At 46.2% G+C, this 20,917-nt stretch overlaps 1 protein-coding gene across 3 annotated transcripts; it reads left to right on the top strand.

The window, feature by feature from the left end:
• The first annotated feature begins 1,519 nt into the window (after window positions 1-1,519).
• On the top strand, window positions 1,520-17,466 carry Mfap5 (microfibril associated protein 5). 3 transcript variants are annotated; one of them, XM_057780924.1, is made up of 11 exons: window positions 1,520-1,549; window positions 1,811-1,897; window positions 2,500-2,559; window positions 3,453-3,488; window positions 9,130-9,162; window positions 9,442-9,474; window positions 10,688-10,723; window positions 13,272-13,301; window positions 14,648-14,735; window positions 15,332-15,405; window positions 17,142-17,466. In XM_057780924.1, the coding sequence occupies exons 3-11, from the start codon at window positions 2,502-2,504 to the stop codon at window positions 17,252-17,254; spliced, it is 501 nt and encodes a 166-aa protein (XP_057636907.1). In that variant the 5' UTR covers window positions 1,520-1,549; window positions 1,811-1,897; window positions 2,500-2,501; the 3' UTR covers window positions 17,255-17,466. The 3 variants fall into 3 exon arrangements, with proteins under 3 accessions (XP_057636907.1, XP_057636900.1, XP_057636915.1); XM_057780917.1 differs by lacking the exon at window positions 1,520-1,549 and having other exon boundaries at window positions 1,709-1,897; XM_057780932.1 differs by lacking the exons at window positions 1,520-1,549; window positions 10,688-10,723 and having other exon boundaries at window positions 1,709-1,897.
• The last annotated feature ends 3,451 nt before the right edge of the window (window positions 17,467-20,917 follow it).

Genomic DNA, 20,917 nt, shown 5'->3' with positions numbered 1-20,917 from the left:
GGGGGCTTCTGACATTTACATGTGACATGCAGAGATTTACACAGCCTTCTCAGATCACAGGGAAATGACAAGGGCTGGCTTTGCCAGAGGAGCAGAGGGAACAAGCCTTGTTAAAGAAAGGCTTAAGGGGCACTAGGCAAAGGCAGACGTGAAAACAGAATAACCTACAACTAAGGGACAAACAAGGACATGCAAAGTGCTAGACGGACGTGCGGGAAGGAAGCAATGAAAAAGCAAAAGAAACAAAACCCGAAAAACAAATACACAAACAAAAATATAGAGGAGCAGCAAGAATGCCAGAACAAAGGGAAAACGAACGGTTGAAGATGTCAAGGAAACAGAAAGGCAAGCAGACCAGATTGTGCTGGGCCTGAAGGAAGAGGGTTGTTCCAGGGAAGGTGAACAAGATGCGGTGGTGATGATCATGGTGGGGGACCAAGGAAAACAACAAGAGAAGAAAGAGACACAGAAGAGCCCTTGTTACAGCAAAAGACAGAGAATGGTGGCAGAGATGGTTCAGCAAGCAACGCTTTCATTCACCTTAGATTTTTTAGCTACTTTTTTTTTCTTTAGAAGCGTTTATTTATTTATTTTGTTTTTCTGAGACAAGGTCTCTCTATGTAGCCCTAGCTGTCCCGGAGTTCCCTATGTAAACCTGCTGGCCTGGAACTCACAAAGATCCTCCTGCCTCTGCCTCCCTAGTGCTGCCACCATGCCCAGCCTCTTCAGGAGTATTTAAAAAGAAACGTGAACTAGGTCCTGCACTTAACCTGTATGAAAGGAAGCCTTGTTTTGTCTTAGCTGTCTTTTTTTCATTGCTTCCCCAATGAAAGGGTTTTTCAAAAGATGTACAGTGTCCAGACGTCCCAAATATGAAAAGGAAGATTAATCTTATTCTTTGTAACGTGAGGCTGTATTAGTAGAAACTTGTAAAATATGTGTTATATAAAAATATCGAACAAAGGCCAGACATCGGAGTGCAAGCCTGTAATCCCAGCCCTTGGCTAACCGCATATTGGAGGTTGGCTTGGTCTACATAACAAGTTCCAGGTCAGCCAGGAAGACAGGGGCTGGGAATAGAACTTAGTGGAATGCTTGTCTAGCACGCGTGAAGCCCTGGGTTTGTTCCTGCACCCCTGGGAGGTGGGGACTGTGGCACAGACATTTAAGAACATCTTGCCTTACACAGGGAGCATGGGGAGTCTGCAACCAGCTTGGTCAGGACCCTGACTTAAACAAGGGAGTGGAGAGAGGGGAAAGGTAAGGAGGGGAGAAGAGGAGAGAGAAGGGAAGAGAGGAGCGGGAAAGGGAGAAAGGAGTTCTCTTCCAACTACGGAAGAGAGCCAGAGAGATAGAAACAGTCTGGAGAGGTTCAGGAAAACACGCCAAGTGAGAGGGTTAAACAGGAACCCAAGGAAGAAAGGCAAGCGGGCCAAAGGCGTGAGGGAAAGTGGGCTAATGGAAGGAGGGCAGATGTGGGCTTGGGCCAGCCCTTCGAGGGAGCATTGAGCTCCCTCTCCAGTGTGGTCATAACCTTTGGAATGAGGGTGTGAGTGGCTGCAAATTCCCATCTCCTTTCTCATTCCAACCTTATTGTAACATTGCTTTCTAAGCCTCTGGCCTGGCCCCCTCCTCCTCTCTCTCTCTCTCTCTCTCTCTCTCTCTCTCTCTCTCTCTCTCTCTCCTTCTCTCCCTCCCTCCCTCCCTCCCTCTCTCTCTCTTCTGCTTGCTCTCTCTCATCTCATTGTTTCAGAACAGGCCAAATCTGAAGTCCTTCCAAGGGTGTGGCTGTGTTCATCTTATTTCCCAGACCAAGCGGAACAGCGGGTAAGCGTGAGACGGACAGACACATCCAGCAGCCAGAGGACACGGTGGACAGAGCGGAGCACTGTAGACAGTGAGTTGTTTCCAAACTATATAGAAGGAATGTCTGTGTGTGCCTGGCTGTGCATGTGTACACTAAAGGGTGAAGAATGTCCCTGACTGAGAACCAAGCCCTCTCCCAATTACGCATGGGATTCAAAAGAGAGGGTGCACCAAGAAGAGCGGATGGTACTTAAAAAGACACAGGCCCACGGAGGGAAGATCAGGTGTTAGGAGTGAAGGAGGCGACAGGGCAGGGCCAAGTGTGGTGGAATCAGGATACAAAAGTTCCTCCTGATCACATGCCTTTATTCCCAGCTACCCGGTGGGTTGAGGAAGGAGGGGTGACCCTCTTATGACCAGGAGTTCAAAACCAGCCTGGACCTGGAAGGAGACTCACATTAAAAACATTCTCTGCAGAAGAGTCGTGGCAGTGAGAATGAGAAGTGATCAAAGAAAAGATGTGAGGGGAAATGAATGTTGGAAGAAAGATAAGCAAAGGTTTGGTCTGAAAAGAGAAAATGAGAGGGTTTGAAGGGTGGCAAAGGGAGAGGGGTGCATAGCATCTTTCCCTAGAGGCGAGACTCCGCCCTCTCTCGCCAGCGTGCGTGTTCTTGTTCTCCTCTCCCTCCTTAGACATGCCGTTCTTCGGGTCCAGGTCCCTGCTGCTTGTCATGGCTCTCATTATTCCCTCTGGTGAGTCCCTGTTCTGATTCTTTAACATATTAGCTCCTTAGCTGTACGTGTGCAAGGGGCTGGGGGTCAGATGGCAGGGGTCAGAGGCTGACACAGCCCGGGAAGAGATACGCCCTGTCAAAGACCAGCGTGCCGAGGGTGACGAGAGGTGACCTTAGACATGGGATACCTAAGAAACTGATGTGAGGTTAAAATTCCAGAGCTTATTAATCACGAGAGAGGAGATGCATATACATGTATAAGTCAACAGACACCATGGGAACAAGAAGTTACACAACATCCAGAGACCACCTGAAAAATCCTTGAGGGAAAGCAGCAAAAAACACGCACATTTACACCTAGTGCTTGCTTGGGCAGACACACAAGAATATTTACATACGTGAGAGAAGTCCCGCGACGCCTACACACAAAAGAAAAGCACGCGTGCCGTGGAATCCAGCTCAAGACTTTGCCACAGAAGGCAAGCTGGGGCTTGGAAGGAAGGCTGCTGTATTCCCCCCTCTCTGCCAGCTGAAGGCTGACAGAGCAGTTCTTCTGCCCTGCCCGGTGTGCAGCTGACTCGGGAGCTGTGGGCCCAGGCGAGGTGCACTCAGAAGGCTGCTGGGTTCCTCTGTGGACCCTGTTCCTTCCTGATTGGGACTCAGGACAAGAGAGGAAACTGAGTCAGGGCGGAGCAAGAGCGGATTTTGTTCTCAAGAACTTGTCTTTCCGGAGGGTTTTTTTTTCTTTTCTTTTTTTTAATGCTTCATTAGTTTTATGTAGAGCCTAGTGGTCTTGTATCGAAATATACAGGGACAAATCCCAAAGATATTCTGTATTCTGGGTTGTTTTTGAAAAGTGTTGCAGAGGAAAGAGCTGGGGCCACTCACATCCCTTTTCTCTCTTTGTGACAGACTGGCTGCCCCTGGGGGTCAGTGGCCAACGAGGAGGTAGGTGAAGATTTCTTATGGGGTCAGTGGGATCCTTGTTGGGATGATGTAGAACAGTGAGAGTTGAGGCTCTGATCTAGGGCTGGGCAAGGTGGACCAGCCATAATCTCAGCACTCGAGGAGAGGAGGCAAGTGGATTGAGTTCAAGGCTGGCCAGGGATACATAATGAGACTCTCAGACCGGAATGTGTTCTAGGACAGCGAGCCTCACTTCAAGGTATGGAAGGCGGGAGCGCTAGTACCCACAATCCCATCATCCCATTCATAAAACCTCGTCTCCTTTTCTGCTCTCCCTGAAATGTCTGTCCACTGATGCCTTCGGTGCCAGGCTCCTCCTTCACTCTGTACGTCTTTTACCTCGTTCAAGAAATCTCCAGGCAATCCTTACAGGAAGCATTACTATTGTTTTATTATCTGCGATCTTTTTTGTTTCTTCCTTTTGTTTTTTTACTTTTGGAGACAGGGTTTGTCTATGTAACCCTGGCTGTCCTGGAACTCTCTCTGTAGACCAGGCTGGCCTCGAACTCACAAAGATCCGCCTGCCTCTGCCTCCTGAGTGCTGGGATTAAAGGCATGCATCGCTCTGTGAGTTTTGAGACCAGCCTGGTCTACAAGAGCTAGTTCCAGGACAGGCTCCAAAACCACAGAGAAACCCTGTCTCGAAAAAGCAAAAAAAAATAAAAATAAAAATAAAAAAAAAAATAAAGGCGTGCATCGCCACGCGTGGCTTGTTATCTTGAAAACTGAGCCCAGGTCTTTACATATTAGGCAAAAGTCTTACAAGTGAGCTACATCCCCGCACCTTTTTCTTTCCTTACTGGCTGGGGATTCTGCTTTGTTTCCTTACTACTTTTGTGATGCTGTGGATAAAACCCAAAGCCACACAAAGGCTAAGCTACTGCTGACCACTGGCCTGCACCCTCAGACTCCAGAAAGAGCCATGTAGGCACATGAACAGCAGAAAATAAAAATGCAAAGACGTGGTAGGAAATTGGCTAAAACTTTTTCTAAACACACACACACACACGCGCGCGCGCGCACACACACATCCTCACTAATCTTTGTTAACGTGGAGCTGAGATCTGAACACTACTGTATGTGTCCTAGCAAGGGTTCTACTCACTGAGCTACATCTCCAACCCATACAAGTCCTTTTCTTGCTTTTTTTTTCTTTCTTTTTTGAGACAGGGTCTCACTGTGTAGCCTCAGCTGACCCGGATCTTGCTCTATCGAGCAAGCTAACCTTGAACTCACAGATCCGCCTGCCTCTGCCTCCTGAGTGCTGGGATTAAAGGCGTTACATTACAGCCATCTCATTTTTATATTTTAATCTTCTGTACCAGCACCTACAGCAATCAGTATATATTAGGGACATATGTAAAACAATTATAAAATAATGCTTTACACTTGCAAAGCACAGTACATTCTGGTATATTTATCTTAACTCATTTTTTTTTTAAAAAAAATGCCAGTTGTCAGATGGGGAGTGGGGGTGGGGGTGGCAAATGCCTCTAATCCCGCACTCAAGAGGCAGAGGCAGCTGAACTCTGAGTGTAAGGCCAGCCTGGTCTTTGGAGTGAGTTCCAGGCCAGCCATGGCTACACACAAAGAAACCCTGTCTTGAAAAATAAAAAACAAAACAAAACAAAAAGGCAGATGTAAATACAAAATAGTAGTAGCAATAATAATGATAATAATAGCAACAACTAAAGGGGTCATGGTGGCACAGGACTAAACTCCAGCACTCAAGAGGCAAAAGGGGCAGATTTTTGAGTTTCGGGCCATCTGATCTTCATAGCGAGTTCCAAAGTAGGACCAGGACCTCTGCAGTGAGACCTCGTCTAAAAAAAGAAAAAAGGGGAAAAAAGAAGGAGCTAAAACCCCTTTTCCTTTTCTTTTCCCGTTATACCCAAATCTGAGGGTCTGAACCTTCAGGTTTTAGCAGTGGTGAAATTAACCTGCCGCCCCGGGCTGGGTCCGCCAAGCTGCTTACCGACCTGTCCTGGCCTGTGATTCTCCGGCAGATATTCTGGTTTAACTGTCCCGAGATTTCTTTTCATTCAGCGACCTTCCAGCCCCAAACATTTAGATGGTTGTTCATATAGAATTCTTCCAACTGAGATCCAGCTGGCCCCAGGAGAATCTGGCCTGGGGAATCACAGGCGCTGCCACACTCCCAACTGCTCTGCTGGGACCTCACCGCTTTTCTGTGTGGCTGGACTGGAGCGTGGGCTAGCTTCTTGAGGCTGGATTGGGAGGGAGACTGGAATGTGGGCTAGCCTCTAGAGGCTGGATCGGGAGGGATCGCGGTCCACCCTGAGGAATCCCTCACCCCTTTACAGCCACTACAATGATCTAAGTCCATAAATTTTCAAATATCTTCTGGAAATGGGACAGGCACGGATTCCTTGTTATCAAAACTTTGTGCCGGGCGGTGGTGACACACGCCTTTAATCCCAGCACTGTGGAGGCAGGAGCAGCCGATGTCTGTGAGTTCGAGGCCAACTTTTGAGTTCCGGGACAGCCAGGGCTACACAGAGAAACCCTGTCTTGAAAAACCAAAACCAAACAAAACAAAACAAAAACCAAAAATGTGTTCTGAGCCAGATGTGGTAGTAAGCCTCCTCAAAATGGGGAGTTTGAGTCCAGCCTCAGATGCATGAGTTCCAGGTAATTCAGAACTTTCTTCTGGCCTCTCTGGCCTGGAGCACAGTCATACGTGCAAGGACAACATACAAAAATAATTGAAATTAAAATAAGATACATCCTTTCTCCGTAATTCTTTAGGTTTATTTATTTTATGTGTAGGAAGCTTTGGCCTACATGTATGTTCGTGCACCAAGTGTGTGCTGGGAACTAAACGCAGGTCCTCAGCAAGAGCGACAAGCGCTCTGAACTGCTGAGCCGCCTCTCGAGTCTATAATTCTTTGGAAAAAGCATTGCCTTGGACATCAAATGAGGAATAACCAATGTGAGCCCCTAAACTACAAAGGAAATTCAAGTCTCTTGCTCGACTATCTCCCTTCCTTTCCCCTCTCTCCACTTTCTTTTTCTTTTCTTTCTTTCTCTCTTTCTTCCTTTATTTTTGTTTTGTCTTGTTACGGTCTGTTCTGAGACAGGGTTTTTCTGCGTACCAACCCTGGCTGTCCTGGAGCTCATCCTGGACCGTACAAAGATCCACCTGCTGGCATTGAAGGTGTGCTCCACCACACCTGGCTCCTCTTGTCTGTTTTTCTTTTCCACAATGTCTCCTGTGAGCTGACTTTGAGCTTCAGATCTTCCTGCCTCCACCAGCCAAGTGCTGAGATTATAGACAGGAGCCACACAACAAGGGCCAGGTGAAGATGCAGAATTTCTTACTCCCAGGGTCTAGCGCTGCCTCCCAAGGAGAAGCATGGAACGTGCTCAAACTTCAGGGGGCTTCACCATAACCAAAAACTACATCTCTGGTTCTGAGATGAGGTCAGAATAGAAGAGCAAGGTTATTTTATTGTGTTTTTACTTTTCAGGACTTCTGTAACCTTTTGCCTTTCAAAAACGTTTTGATGCCAGACTTGGTGGCCTTTGATACCAGCATCCAGGAGGTAGAGACAGGAGGATTTCTATGAGTTCAAGGTCAGCCTGCCTGATCTACATACTGAGTTCCAGGATACCTAGAGCTACATACTGAGACCCTGACTTTCAAATACAAACAACCAGGAGGTGGTGGCACATACCTTTAATCCCAGCACTCGGGAGGTGGAGACAGATGAATCTCTGTGAGTTCGAGGCCAACCTGATCTACACGAGCTAGTTCCAGGACAGCTAGGACCGTAACACAGAGAAACCCTGTCTCGAAAAACAAAAAATAAAGCAAACAACAACAAGATCAACCAACCAAACAAAGAACTTTCTAGAAGAGGGAGACAGGATTTTATTGGTACTGGTTCTTTGGTTTTGTTTGTTTGTTTGTTTGCTTGCTTTTTGGTTTTTTGAGACAGGGTTTCTCTGTGTAACAACCTTGGCTGTCCTAGAACTCACTATGTAGACCAGGCTATTCTCAAACTCACAGAGATCTGCCTACCTGCCTCTGCCTCCTTAGTGCTGGGATTAAAGGCATGTGCCACCACTCCTGGCTCAGGGGACAGGGCTCTGGGGAACGGGTTTTTATTATGTATGCCGTCCGTGTGTGAGTATCACCATGCCTGGCTTAATAAACATTTTCTAAAGAAACAATGAATAAACTCAGGGCTGGAGAAAACTGTTCTTAGAGGTTTAATCTCATTTACTTTCTGAAGTTTGTTGGAAATGAGCCAAAAAAAAAAAAGGCCAAGGCAAACTACATGAATTTGCTGCCCTCTAGTGGCGAAGAGTGGATTATGACAGTAGCCCAGAGTCAGAGGTGAAATATTTGCTGAGTATAGTGTTTAAATATTATTACCCCCAACCCATGTGAGGAGATACATATATTAATGTGACTACTTTGCCGCAATAATTATTTCACTTTGTATGTATGTATCAAAACATCATGTTGTACACCTTAAACATGTATAACGAAAATATACACGTTTTGCTAGGCAGTGGTGGCACATGCCTTTAATCCCAGCACTCTGGAGACGGATGCAGGAGAATCTTGTATAGGCAGTGGTGGTACATACCTTTAATAACAGCACTTGGGAGGCAGAACCAGGCAGATCTCTGTGTGTTTGAGTCCAGTCTAGTGTACAGAACAACTTTCAGGACAAGTTTTAAAGCTACGCAGAGAAATCCTTCCTCAAAACCATAAAACGGAAAAAAAAAAAAAAAAAAGACAAAGCAAAATTAAAGCCAGCCAGGTCTACACAGTGAAACCCTGTCTTGAAACTCCCCCTGCCCCCAACAAAAAATACAGTGTTTGAGCCAGACACATTAGAATATACATATTAGCACATTAGAAGCTATGTTTAACATGTGTAAGACTCTAGGCTACTCTGTACACTCACACACACACAGACACGTACATACATACACAAATTGCAATATCAGCCGAGCCTGAGTAAATTCACACCTATAATCCCAGCATTTGAGAGTCTAAGACGGAAGGATTTTGAGTTCCAGGTGAGCCTGGGATACAAGCATGACCATAATTCAAAATATAGAGATAACCGTGCCCTGAAGTATCTATATAAAGTGAGAATATTAATGGCCACACTGGTAGTACAGTCACCAAATTCATAAAGCCCTGAGTTTGATCCCCACACACACCACAAAACCAGGCATGAATGGGAACACATGTTTATTATTCCAACACTTAGGAGTCGGAGACTTAAGGATCAGGAGTTCAAGGTCATTCTCAGCTACACGGTGAGCTGCACACCAGCCTGGACTACCTGAGACGCTACCTCAAAAAAAAAAAAAAGTGCAAAGTGGTTATCAATTATTTGGTCGTTTAGAGATACTTTCTCTTAATTTTTAACTTATTTATTTTTAATTTTACTTTATTTACCTGTTTATTTGTGAACAAACCATTCTAGTCAGAGATTTGAAGTGCATGCCAGGTTTGGGGAAAAAAGCTGACGAGGTCAACAGGATCCAATGCACTGGGGGTTATGCCAGGCAGTTTCACTGACTGGAATCGCAAGGGTGGGATGCCCAGGAAAATCTCTTCTGTTTATTTTTTCAGATGATGTGGCTGAGACATTCACAGAAGACCCTAGTAAGTCAGTCCGGATTGGGGCGTTTGCTTACCGCCACTGGGGACAGAAAGGCCTGAGGGTGACAGTGACCCACTGAGAGATCACACAGCGGCCTTTTGTCCTCCTTAGTGGAGCGTGCCAGCCTCAGTCCTCCACTGCTCTCTGTCATCGTACCTGTTGTTGGTTTGCCCGAGTCCACTGCCTTAATTCCAATCCTTCTCTCTCGTCCAGCTAAACAGCCCCATATCCAGCTGCCCCTTCGCTCCCGTCACCTCCCATCCCATTTCTTGTCTCTGCAGATCTGGTGAATGACCCTTCTACAGATGAAACAGGTGATGCTTACTACGGTTCTTACGGAATGGCATGATCTTGTAATAGTCAGTCTTCTTTCCAGCTCCTGAGTTGATCTTGTATTTCTAGCTCTGGAAAAGGGGGGGTCATGGGTGTGTTGTTCAGTGACTTGGCAGCGATCTAAAAAGGGGGAGAAGCTTGCTAGTTTCCAGAGAGGAAGGAACAGGGCTGACAAGGTGGCTCAAGACACAAAGGTGTTGGGGGCTGGAGAGATGGCTCAGCGGTTAAGAGCAAAGGTCCTCAGTTCAATTCCCAGCAACCACATGGTGGCTCACAACCATCTGTAATGAGGCCTGGCCCTCTTCTGACCTTCAGGCATACATGCAGAAAGAATATTGTATACATAATAAATGAATATTTAAAAAAAAAAAACAACAACAAAAACCACAAAGGTGCTTGCTACTCAGCCTGAGTAGCTCAATTTGGTATGGCAAAGGGAGAGAACAAACACCCAAAAATTGTCCTCTGACCTCCACACACATGTGCTCTGACATGTACATGCACATCTGTGCACGTGTAGGCACATACATACACACATTAAACCAACAAATGTAAAGTTTAAAAAAGGAGGGGAACAATGTGTATCAATAGCTAAAATAAGACCTGTAAGGGGCCAGACGGTGGTGGCACAGGCCTTTAATCCCAGCACTCGGAGGCAGAGGCAAGTGGATCTCTGCGAGTTCTAGGCCAGCCTAGCCTACAGAGCAAGTTCCAGGACAACCAGGTTACACAGAGAGACTCTGTCTTACAAAACAAAAACAAAACGAGACCTGTATGAGGCTGGAGAGATGACTGAAAAGTTAAGAGCACTGGTTGCTTTCCAGAGGACCCAGGTTCAATTAATTCCCAGCAACCACATGGCAGCTCACAACTGTCTGTAACTCCAGTTCCAGGGGATCTGACACCATCACACAGACATATATGCAGGCAAAACACCAGGCACATTAGAAAAAAAAAGGAAAAAAAGACCTGTATATTAAAGATATTCGAAGATAGGTGTGTTAAGAGCACCAATATTCATTCAAAAACATCCTCAAAAAAAAGCAAAAAAAAAAAAAATCCTCAATTACTTGATATAATTCCCTTCCCCTGGACGTACACCTTGCCTTGCTCTGACGTCAGCGCGCTCCCTTGTCTCCTCCGCCCTCGCGATTCCCAGACCCTTCTCACACCTAATGTTTTGTGCCTTTTCAGTTCTGGCTGATATCACACCTTCCACAGATGACCTGGGTGAGTTCGGATCTGGGATCCCAGGGCCACCAGGGCCACTCTGGGCTTTCCCCAGAGCCCATACAGAAGGCAAGGCAGCTGCTGAAGTGCCCTAAACAGAGATACAGTTTGTTCCCTACATCCTTCCAGCCCTTTGTGCTAAGTTAATGCTCGTTTGGAGCAAGCGGGAACTGTACGGTTTAATATACAAAATGCAGAGACGAGATCTCTCGGTGTTTCCGAGACTGGTGGGTGAGGGCAAGAAAAGTGTGCAAACCCAGGCGAAAGGATAGATTGGCACATGGAGGAAACCGGGCTCTTTAGAGAACAGGAAATAGAAAGAAAAGGAGACAGGGCCTGGATTTCCTGCTGTTGCTCTTAGGGCTGGAGCTGGGCTCCATACATACTAAGCAAGTGCTCCACACTGAAATGCACCACTGAGCCTAGGTTGGTTTGGGGTTTTTTTGTTTGTTTGTTTTTTGTGGTTTTGCTTTTTTGTTTTGTTTTGAGACAGGATCTCTCTCTCTGTTGCCCTGGCTGGCCTAGACATAGATAAGGCTGGCTTCAGAATCACAGAGATCTGTGGGCCACCACACCCAGGTTCCTAGGTTATTGTTAACAAATGTTTTTGAACGCCAGCTGCTACGTCAGCGTCAAAGTGAACAAAAGAGACTTTCTTCTGTCGGGTACCTTTTGCCCAATAGACAACGAGATGTGCATTGTTACCCGGCTCCACAAACAGCTATCAGTGGGGTAAGCAAAAGGGACTGGAAGTGGTCCTCACTGAGCTCAGCTTGAGCAGGGAGGGGTTTTCTGCAGGGCTCCTGTTGATTGGGTAGTTTTCTTGAAAGGCAGGTGGGAGAGCGAATCAAATGAGTAGGCGGGACTCCCTCATAAGGAAAGAGGAGGAAGACTTGCAGGGCGGGCTATGAAGGCCAGGGAAGGGTCTAATCAGTTTTGTGCACTGGGAAGACCCTCACTTTCACCGCTGTAGCCCACTGCTGTTCCCCAACCTGCGGGGCTAGGAAGGGAAAGGATTTAACCACAAGCTGCCTGGTACTCAGAAGCAGGAGTCCCAGTAAAGGCTGGGCTGAAGAAAGGCCGAGGGAGTGGGCGTGAAAGGTCGGCGGCATGGGAGAAGGGCTGTGACAACAACGGCCTGTTCCCAGCCATGCTGGTGGTGCCAGTCACTCAACGAACAAAGCAAACCGGGAATGGCGTGTTGAATTTGAAGAATCTCCAAAAAAGACCTTCCAGTTAGACCTGTGTATGCTGTACTTCAGAATTGGGATCCAAATGAGAAGCACAAGATTGGGAATTAGTCAGCCAGCACAAGGGTGTGTCCAAAAGCATGCTGTATGGGCTGGGGAGATGGCTCAGTGACCAAGAGTTCTTCCAGAGAGACCCGGTTCTGTTCCCAGCACACACATGGTGGCGCTCAACCATCTCAACTCCAATCCTATGGAATACAGTGCCCTCTTCTGGCCTCTTCAGGCACTGCACACATGGGATATACAGATAAACATGCAGGCAGAGCACCCGTACACATAAGATAAAAACAAAGTTTAAATTTTTTCAAAGAAGAAAGAGAAAAAAAGGAAGGGATGGAGGGAGGAAGGAAGGAAGGACGGAAGGAAGGAAGGAAGGAAGGAAGGAAGGAAGGAAGGAAGGAAGGAAGGAAGGAAGGAAGGAAGGAAGCCATAGATGAGGTTATCTAGGCTTTTCCTGCTCTTCTTTCCATCAAGAACTCTTCCAGAGACGTCCTCCCAGATAACTGTCCTGCCAATCTGGTTCCTCACACCCCCCCCCACCTCCTGCCTAGAAACCAGGTACACATAAACTACACCTAGGTCAGTGTGGGCTGTGAGCCTGGCCCCTCCTATTCATTACCCCAAACCTCTCATCAAAGAGGCTGTGATTAGGAACCCCTTCTTATAGAGTAGAGGCCTTGTCTAGGGAGAAGTTCCTGGTCCCCTTGCCCAGCTCTCAGGCGCAGGTCATCTGAGGAATGGGACCCTTTGGCTTGGGTTTCTAATAATTTGCTAGTTGTTGCTGAGTATGGTAGTAGGTACTTGTAATCCCAGCATCTGAGGGGCTGGGGCAGGAGAATCACCTAAGTTCAAGTGTTTGAAACTGGGTCACATAGGGAGAGCTCCCATCTCTTTAAAAAAGTTTTATTTTATTTTTGTTGTTGTTGTTGTTGAGACAGGATCTTACTGTGTAGCCCTGACTGCCCTGGAACACTGTATAGACCAAACTGGTCTTGAACACACAGTAATCTGCCTGTCTCTGCTTCTGGGTGCTGGGGTTAAATTTAGACATTAATTCAACAAATTCCTCAACTCTCCATGAAAGAAAGGTAAAAAGCCAAGATTCCATCTTAATGCCTAAGTCTCTTTGCTGTGTGGTTGAAATCAGCCTGGGGTTTCCCTTCCAGAAGTTGCTAAGAGTCATCAATGTGTTTCTTCTTTATTTCTGAGTATCCTGACTGGGTCTAAGTGAACCACATAGTAGTTAGGTGGTGACCTTCTAGAACTGTTAATAACGGAATAAAATGTCTGCCTTCCAGCCTCAGCCGGTGACAAAAATGCTACTGCAGGTATGGTTGTTGTTATTATTATCATTATTTTATGTGTTTGGGTGTTTGTCTGTGTGTCAGTCTGTGTACCACACGCATGCAGTACTGTTGGAGACCTGAAGAGGGCGTCAGATCCCCTGGAGCTGTAGTTACAGATGGGGTGTGCACTGTGGACATGCACAGGGTCTTCTGATTTTTTTTTTTACTTATTCTCTCTCTCTCTCTCTCTCTCTCTCTCTCTCTCTCTCTCTCTCTCTGTGTGTGTGTGTGTTTTCATTTAGTTGGTTGGTTTTAGGATTTTTTAGACAGGGTTTCTTTGTGTAGCCATGGAATTCACTCTGTAAGCCAGGCTGGCCTCGAACTCAGAGACCCGCCTGCTTCTGCCTCCCAAGTGCTGGGATTAAAGGTTTGTACCACCACCGCCTGACTGTTTTTTCTTTCTCTTTTTCTTAAGATTTTTTTTATGTACTTTGTGTGTATGAGTGTCTCATCTGCACCAGAAGAGAACATCAGAGCCCACGGGACTACAGTTACAGACGGTTGTGAGTCACCATGTGGGTGCTGGGAATTGAACTCAGGTCCTCTGGAACAGCAGCCAGTGTTGTTAACCAGTGAGCCATCTCTCCAGCCCCATGATTACTTTAGTGCATTCTTTTCTTAAGCTTTTCTCCCTAAAGATTTTTTCTCTCTTGTCCTTTGAGGAATATTAGGCTCATTTTCTAGTTTCTTTCCAGTTCTCCACCAAGGAGTAGCTCCAGGGTTCTTCATACCCCCAAGTTCATTTTCCTCTTTTCAAAATGATCTTCTATCCTAAAAGCCACAGGGAAAGACGTGACCACCTTTGACTGGTCCTCAAACCACCCTCTCCCTAAACTACCTTTGAACTTTACTTGGTAATTAATGAATTAGGAAATAAATCAGCTTGACTGCAGATTCCATCTTACTGTGGGCAGGATGCTTGACACTGGTTCCTGTAGTTCTGACCCACACCTACAGCCAAGAACAAGAGAACAGAGCAAGGGCCCTGTACCTGAGATTCTTCAGAAAGAGACCACCAGATTTCAGGGTCATATTTCACAGCACTACCTGAATAGTCCTAGAAAGACTTTTTGTTTTTCCCCAAGATGAGTCTTCAGAGATTATTTTGCCTACTTTTGCTTCCAGGTTGGGAAACACCTAAATTTTATTTGAATCAATTTCCTCTTGCTCTGTTTTGGTAAGCAAGAAGGACATGTCCCAAAATGCAGTGACTTTTGTAAAAACTGCTCCATCTCCCCCGATTCTGTCTCCCTTCTCCTGCCCTTTGGCCCTTTATTTATACTTCTTAGATTTGGGATTTCCCTATTTTTTGTGTGTGTGTTGGACAGAGTGCCGGGATGAGAAATTTGCTTGCACAAGACTGTACTCTGTACATCGGCCAGTCAAACAGTGTGTTCATCAGGTCTGCTTCACCAGGTAAGAGACCTCAGAATGTCCAGAGAGCCCCTTCCGTCATGGTAGTGTTTGGGTCAGTAACTAGTTCATGAACACTCACCACGGAACCACAGACCCCTCTACCCACCCCTTTGCTGGGGCAGAGGTTATAACCTGAATAGGCATAACCTCCTCAGTCATTTCTGAAGACGCTGCCTAGAAGTTGGCGTCTGGGTTCAAGTGTCCACATAACAGTCTGATAGATTCCCGTGGAGGTGAGGGCCATCTAGGAAGGAAAATGGTAAGAGATGCGGGTTGAATTAGCTGTAGCGAAAGACCCAGCTCTGAGGTGGAAAACGACAGACAGGAGTATTAGGACCTGACACCAAGTGTATTATGCAAAGTGTCCCAAGATGAGTAATTAATATCGCACCTAATTAATATCGCACCTTTTGTTTTGTTTTTATCACTAAAACCATTTCCATCCCCTGAGGGAAAGATTTTTCAAAATTACCTGCTTAAGAAAATCTAGACAAAGGGAGGCCCCGTGGGGAATAGGGAGTTGAAGAGGGACCCTGGCTGGGACCCTCTCACCGTCTCCTTCTCTTTCCTCGCCCATGACTTTGGCACCGTGGCAGCTTGCGGCGTATGTACATCATCAACAACGAGATCTGCTCCCGACTTGTCTGTAAGGAGCATGAGGCTATGAAAGGTGAGCTGATGTCTGCGTGGGGAGTGGACGGGGTGAGCTGGTGTCTGCGTGGGGAGTGGACGGGGTGAGCTGGTGTCTGTGTGGGGAGTGGACGGGGCAGTTATGAGCGGTAAACAGAGCAGAGTATGATGCTGTGGGACCCGACGTCTGGTTCCTAAGGAGGCTGCTGGGCGGTTCTTTTGCTTCCCGTCAGCCCCTATTGGAAGCTACACTGAATATACTGACTATATCCTACCCAAGTATCCCTTGGTCCCTTCCAAGCTAGACCTCAAGCCCAGCTTTCCTACGGGGAGAATTTTCTGAAGCTCAAACTGTTTCTAAACTTTATTTTTTAGACAAAAGAAAAATCTTGAGTGTATGAGTATTTTGCTCAAATGTATGTATGTAAACACACGCACACAGCCCATGGGAGACAGAGGAAGGCATTGGGAACCCTGGAACTGGAGTTACAGATGGTTGGAAGCCATCATGTGGATGCTGGGAACCGAACCTGAGTTCTCCACAAGAGTAGCCCGTGCTCTTAACTGCGGAGCCATTTCCCTAGCCCTTCTTGCGCTGTTTAATGCCATGTTTTAGAAGTCCTGGGGAATAGCCAAGTCCTCACTACAAATAATAGAACCAATGGCCATGTTGGTCATCAGCCCTGTTCACAGCTCTAAAAAGAACACAGACATGTTTGGAGACAGGAGGGTTTAGGTAGGACCCATAACATAAAAAAAAATAGGTAGGACATTTTGAGAGTGGCTACATTATAAACATTCCCCCAATTCGAGAAACCATTCACATCGCTCAGTATGACATTCCCAAGGTAGAGGAAGGTGGGAAGAAGTTTAAAGAATAATTTTCGAGGCACCAAACCGTGTGGCTGTAGATCATGCGTGGTGGGAACAAACATTCTTCTCACCTTCGCCATGGACAGCCCCGAACGGCGGCTGTGGTTGGTGTCAACACCACAGACCCGGTCCCTTTTGACTCAGCAGCCAGCTTTGCGCTGGGTTCATGAGTAAGAGCTGTAGTTGACTTCGCAGAAGGAAACTTGCTGCTCGCCCCCCTTGGCTCCGTGCAAGCCACCTGCGAGGGAAACACCTTGACACTGACTATGAGTGTTTGGTGCTCTAGGCACTGTTCGAGTTCCTCGGGGGATTTTACCGGAGCTAGCCACTGTAAACACCTAAATGCGGGTGGAAGGACCGGACTTCATTTCTCTAGTTAGGAGGTCCATGGCCGGCAGCTGGGAGTACAAAGGAAACTAATTTTGCCCACGTTGTTTCGTTCCAGTCCTCACAAACACACCGTTGTGTCAGGTATTAGTGCTGACTTACAGAAAGGCACAAAGAGGTCCATAGAAGGTTAGCAACTTTCTAGTAAGTTCCAAGAATCCAGAAGTGGAAAAACTGAGTATCTTAACCCGAGTCTTTTCTTCCGGTGTGGTTTTTTTGGTTTTAGGTTTTTGTTTGTTTTGTTTTTGTTTTTTGAGTCAGGGTTTCTCTGTGTAACGGTCCTGCCTGTCTGTTCGTCGTGGAACTTGCTTTGTTAGACCAGGCTGGCTTCAAACTCACTGAGATCCGCCTGCCTCTCCCTCCCAAGTGCTGGGATTAAAGGCACGCACCACCACCGCCCAGTTCTTCCTACGTGTTTTTTATGCTATCACACTGAAGCATTTTTTTCCTTTCCCTTAAAACAAGAGCCCTTTATGCGGTCAGGCATCCTCCCATAATGCTCTGCTTTTCCTCTAGATGAGCTTTGCAGGCAGATGGCTGGCCTGCCTCCAAGACGACTCCGTCGCTCCAACTACTTCCGACTTCCTCCCTGTGAAAATATGAATTTGCAGAGACCCAGTGGTCTGTGATCATCAAGGAAGAAAGAAGAACGTGTGGGGGAGAGGAATCAGGCATTCCTTCTCCTCCAGCCACTGGCGTCTGTCCCAGAAACATGTATTTTTTAAAGTAAGCCCTTTGCAATGTCCAGGCTTTGACCCTACTCTCTAATTTTCACCGGAACTGGTAACTCTTGTCTCATTTTGCAATACTGACAATACACGGTTTATGTTGTTTTATGGTTTCACTGATTTCCAGTATCATAGGCAAGGTGCACAGACAATGACCACACGACTTAGCACACTCAGCACTTACAGAAGGGGCCGGGGAGGGCGTGGCTCAGTTGGCAGAGACTTTACCTAGCTTGTGAGAATCCCTAGGTCTGATGGCATAAAACTGAGCGTGGTGGTGCAGGAAGATCAGAACCTTAAGGTCCTCTTCGGCTACACATCAAGTCTGAGGGCAGCATGGACTACGTGAGACCCTAATCTCAGAAGATAACTTTAGGTTAACGCTCTTGTTTTTTTAATGGTGCTATGACTCGGGGCCTTGCATATGCTCGTCCAGCGCTCTACCACTAAGCTGCACTCCTCTGCCCTAGGCTAGTCACTGTAATTATTAAATATGTCAGTATTAAACAGGAGCGTGGGAAAGGCTCTGCTCCTCCATTTTGGCTAGCCACGCAACTTCCTTCAGGTGCCTTCTAGATGTTTCCTAGATTAATGCCTCAGCATTTACATATGCTTCTATACTCACTTGAGCATTTTACATGATTGTCCTAAAATTTGCCCAGCAAGTCTTCTTGACCAGAAAGGTCACGGGTGGGTCAGGGGGTGTTCAATAGCTAAGAACACTGGGTGTTCTTCAATAGGACCTGGGTTCGGTTCCCAGACAACACTCGCATGGTGGCTCACAATCATCTATAAATCCACTCCCAGGGAGTCTGAAATCTTCTGGCTTCTGTGGGCCCTGCAGCCAAATGGTACACACATATGCATGTGGAAAGCACACGGAAAAATAAACCATTATTTAAAAAGGAAAAAGAAAGGTCATGGGCATTTTTTTTCCAACAGAATATTTTTATTGGTTATCCATTATTTGGGAATTCCACATCATGACCCTGACCATGCTGTCTTCCCAATCCTCCCAAATCCGATCCCCCACCCTTGTAAAATGCTCTCCCTTCAAAAAAAAAAAAGAACCTGCCCAATTGGTGTTGTCCATATGCTCACTGGGCGTTTTCTAGTCCTAGGAGACTTCCCAACAGACCCGAGAATTATCCAGTCTTACCTAACAATCCATAAAGATCCCAAATGCTGCCGTGTGCTGAGCTCAGAGTCTGGGGTGGAAATGAGGAAGCCATCAGGTGTGGCTCTTGTCCCATAATTTCCCGTGCAGTGTCTTGGGCAGGCTGTTCAAGCAGGATGTGGAGCTGGAAAGTAAACCTCATCTCCGGCAGCACAGGGGCCAGCCCATCTCCACAAGGCTAACTACACAGCCTGACGCCGTGGCCACAGTTACACTAGAGCAAAATACACTCTTCCCCACCTTTATTTTCTGCTGGCATGAAGACCAAGCCCACAGCTTCCTGCTTGCTAGGCACAACCTCTACTGCTGGGCCATATCCCCCCATTCCATCTTAAATAAGTGACTAGTTGCATCTCATGAATGCTTTTGACTGAAAACTCAGAAACTTCCTGTAAAACCCAGCGGAATTCTGATGAGAGCCGCACAATGACTATTACACGCGGCGACAGGAATTGGATTCCTCACGTAACACAGAAAAGTAGCTAAATGGGGGCCAGATTCTTGTGACTGGGAAGCAATTGAGTTTAGTGAGATCTGTAAAACTGATCAAAGAAAAGAGGTGGGGCCGGGCGGTGGTGGCGCATGCCTTTAATCCCAGCACTCGGGAGGCAGAGGCAGGCGGATCTCTGTGAGTTCGAGGCCAGCCTGGTCTACAAGAGCTAGTTCCAGGACAGGAACCAAAAAGCTACGGAGAAACCCTGTCTCGAAAAATAAAATAAAAGAAAAGATGAAGAAGAAGAAGAAAAGAGGTGGGGAAAAAAAACGTTTGTGTGCTTCCCCTGTCTAGAGTTAAATACACTGGTGTATAGAGAAATAGACTAAAAGCATATTGCAGCCACAATGGGGAAAATTCACAGGCTCAGGGCTTCAAATGGGCATCTTAGGTATCTCTACCTGGGATTGCAGAGATGGCTCAGTGGTTAAGAGCACTGGCTGCTCTTCCTTAAGGCTCCAGGTTCAATTCCCAATGTCCACCATGGTGACTCACAACCATCAACAACCATCCATCGGTATGTAACTCTAGTTCCAGGTGATCTAGCGCCCTCTTCTGGCCTCTGCAGGTACCAGACACTCACATGATGTACAGGTAAACATTTATATACATAAAATAGTAAAGTAAAGGAGGGTTAAGGACACTTTCTTCTCTCTGAGTTCAGTTCCCAGTCCCTGACACCCTCTTGTGGCCTCTGCAGGCCACTGGACACACTTGGGCATATTCTAAACAAGCATATACACAAAAATAAAATAATTCTTAAGCATAAGAATCTTTTCATAAGGCTTTTAAATACAAAGTAATAATACAGACATTATTCTGGTTTTGTTTGTTTGTTTTGGGGTGGGGTTTTTGTTTTATTTCTCCACTATGGGATTTCTCTGTATAGCCTTGGCTGTCTCAGAACTCACTCTGTAGACCAGGTTGGCCTCAAGCTCACAGAGATCCACCTGCCTCTGCCTCCCAAGTGCTGGGATTAAAGGTGTGTGCCACCATGCCTGGGTAATTATTGTTATCCTGATTAGATCAGTGCACACCGTGTATATGTACTGAATTATATGTGGGCCAGTGAGATGGCTCAGCCAGTAAAGGAGCTTGCTGCCTAGCCTTTAGATCTGAGTTCAATCCCCAGAGAGAGAACTGACTCCCTTGAGTTATACCCTGACCTCCACAGGGGTGCAAGTGTGTGCATGCATACACACAGTAAATAAATAAATAAATAAATAAATAAATGTTCTAAAAAGGAAATATCACATGTTCTTCATAAATGTGTGTAACACGAATTCTAGCTGGTCTTAATAAAAACCCAGAGTCAGATATACAAATGTATACAATTACTATATGCTTGGTGGAAATTTTTTAAAGCATGTTTAAAGAAAAGGCTGTGCCAGCTGTTTCAGCCAACTGCACACTGCACTTCTGAATCAATTGCCATGTTATATGCCACAAGTGTGTGTACTTAATAATATAAAGTGTCAATACTTGATTGTAGTTTAAGAAGACACTCAAAAATTCACTTTGTTCCTGGGATCTTGGAAACATTTTTAGAGGTGGGACAGGGAGTCTCTTCAAGAGCTTGGCTCTCCCACGCCTATCCGCTCCTCCACCCCAGTATTGTGTCTATAGCAAATCAAGCATTAAAAAAATATATATCAAATTTCCAAGAATAAGGTGGGTTTGGTTTTGATCTGGTCATTGCTTTGTTTGCTTTTCCTTTTTTATTTATTTGATACAGGGTCTCACTGTGTAGTCTTGGCTGGACTCACTGTATAAGACTGGGCTGCCCTTGAACATGTGGCGTTTGCTTTTGTTTTGTTTTGTTTTTTGAGACAAAGTCTCCTGGATTCTTCCATCTCCCGGGTTCTGGAATTAATTCATGTGCCACCATGCCCAG

The sequence above is a fragment of the Chionomys nivalis genome, chromosome 1 (genome assembly GCF_950005125.1).
Source record: "Chionomys nivalis chromosome 1, mChiNiv1.1, whole genome shotgun sequence".
Lineage (NCBI taxonomy): Eukaryota > Metazoa > Chordata > Mammalia > Rodentia > Cricetidae > Chionomys > Chionomys nivalis.
This window is presented reverse-complemented; position numbering and strand designations above follow the sequence as displayed.

Coding starts and splice junctions, on each gene's coding strand:
- Mfap5 (XM_057780924.1), top strand. CDS start 2,502: ATGCCGTTCTTCGGGTCCAGGTCCCTGCTGCTTGTCATGGCTCTCATT. Junction 10,724..13,271: donor ACCTTCCACAGATGACCTGG/GTGAGTTCGGAT, acceptor TCTGCCTTCCAG/CCTCAGCCGGTGACAAAAAT. Junction 15,406..17,141: donor GGAGCATGAGGCTATGAAAG/GTGAGCTGATGT, acceptor CTTTTCCTCTAG/ATGAGCTTTGCAGGCAGATG.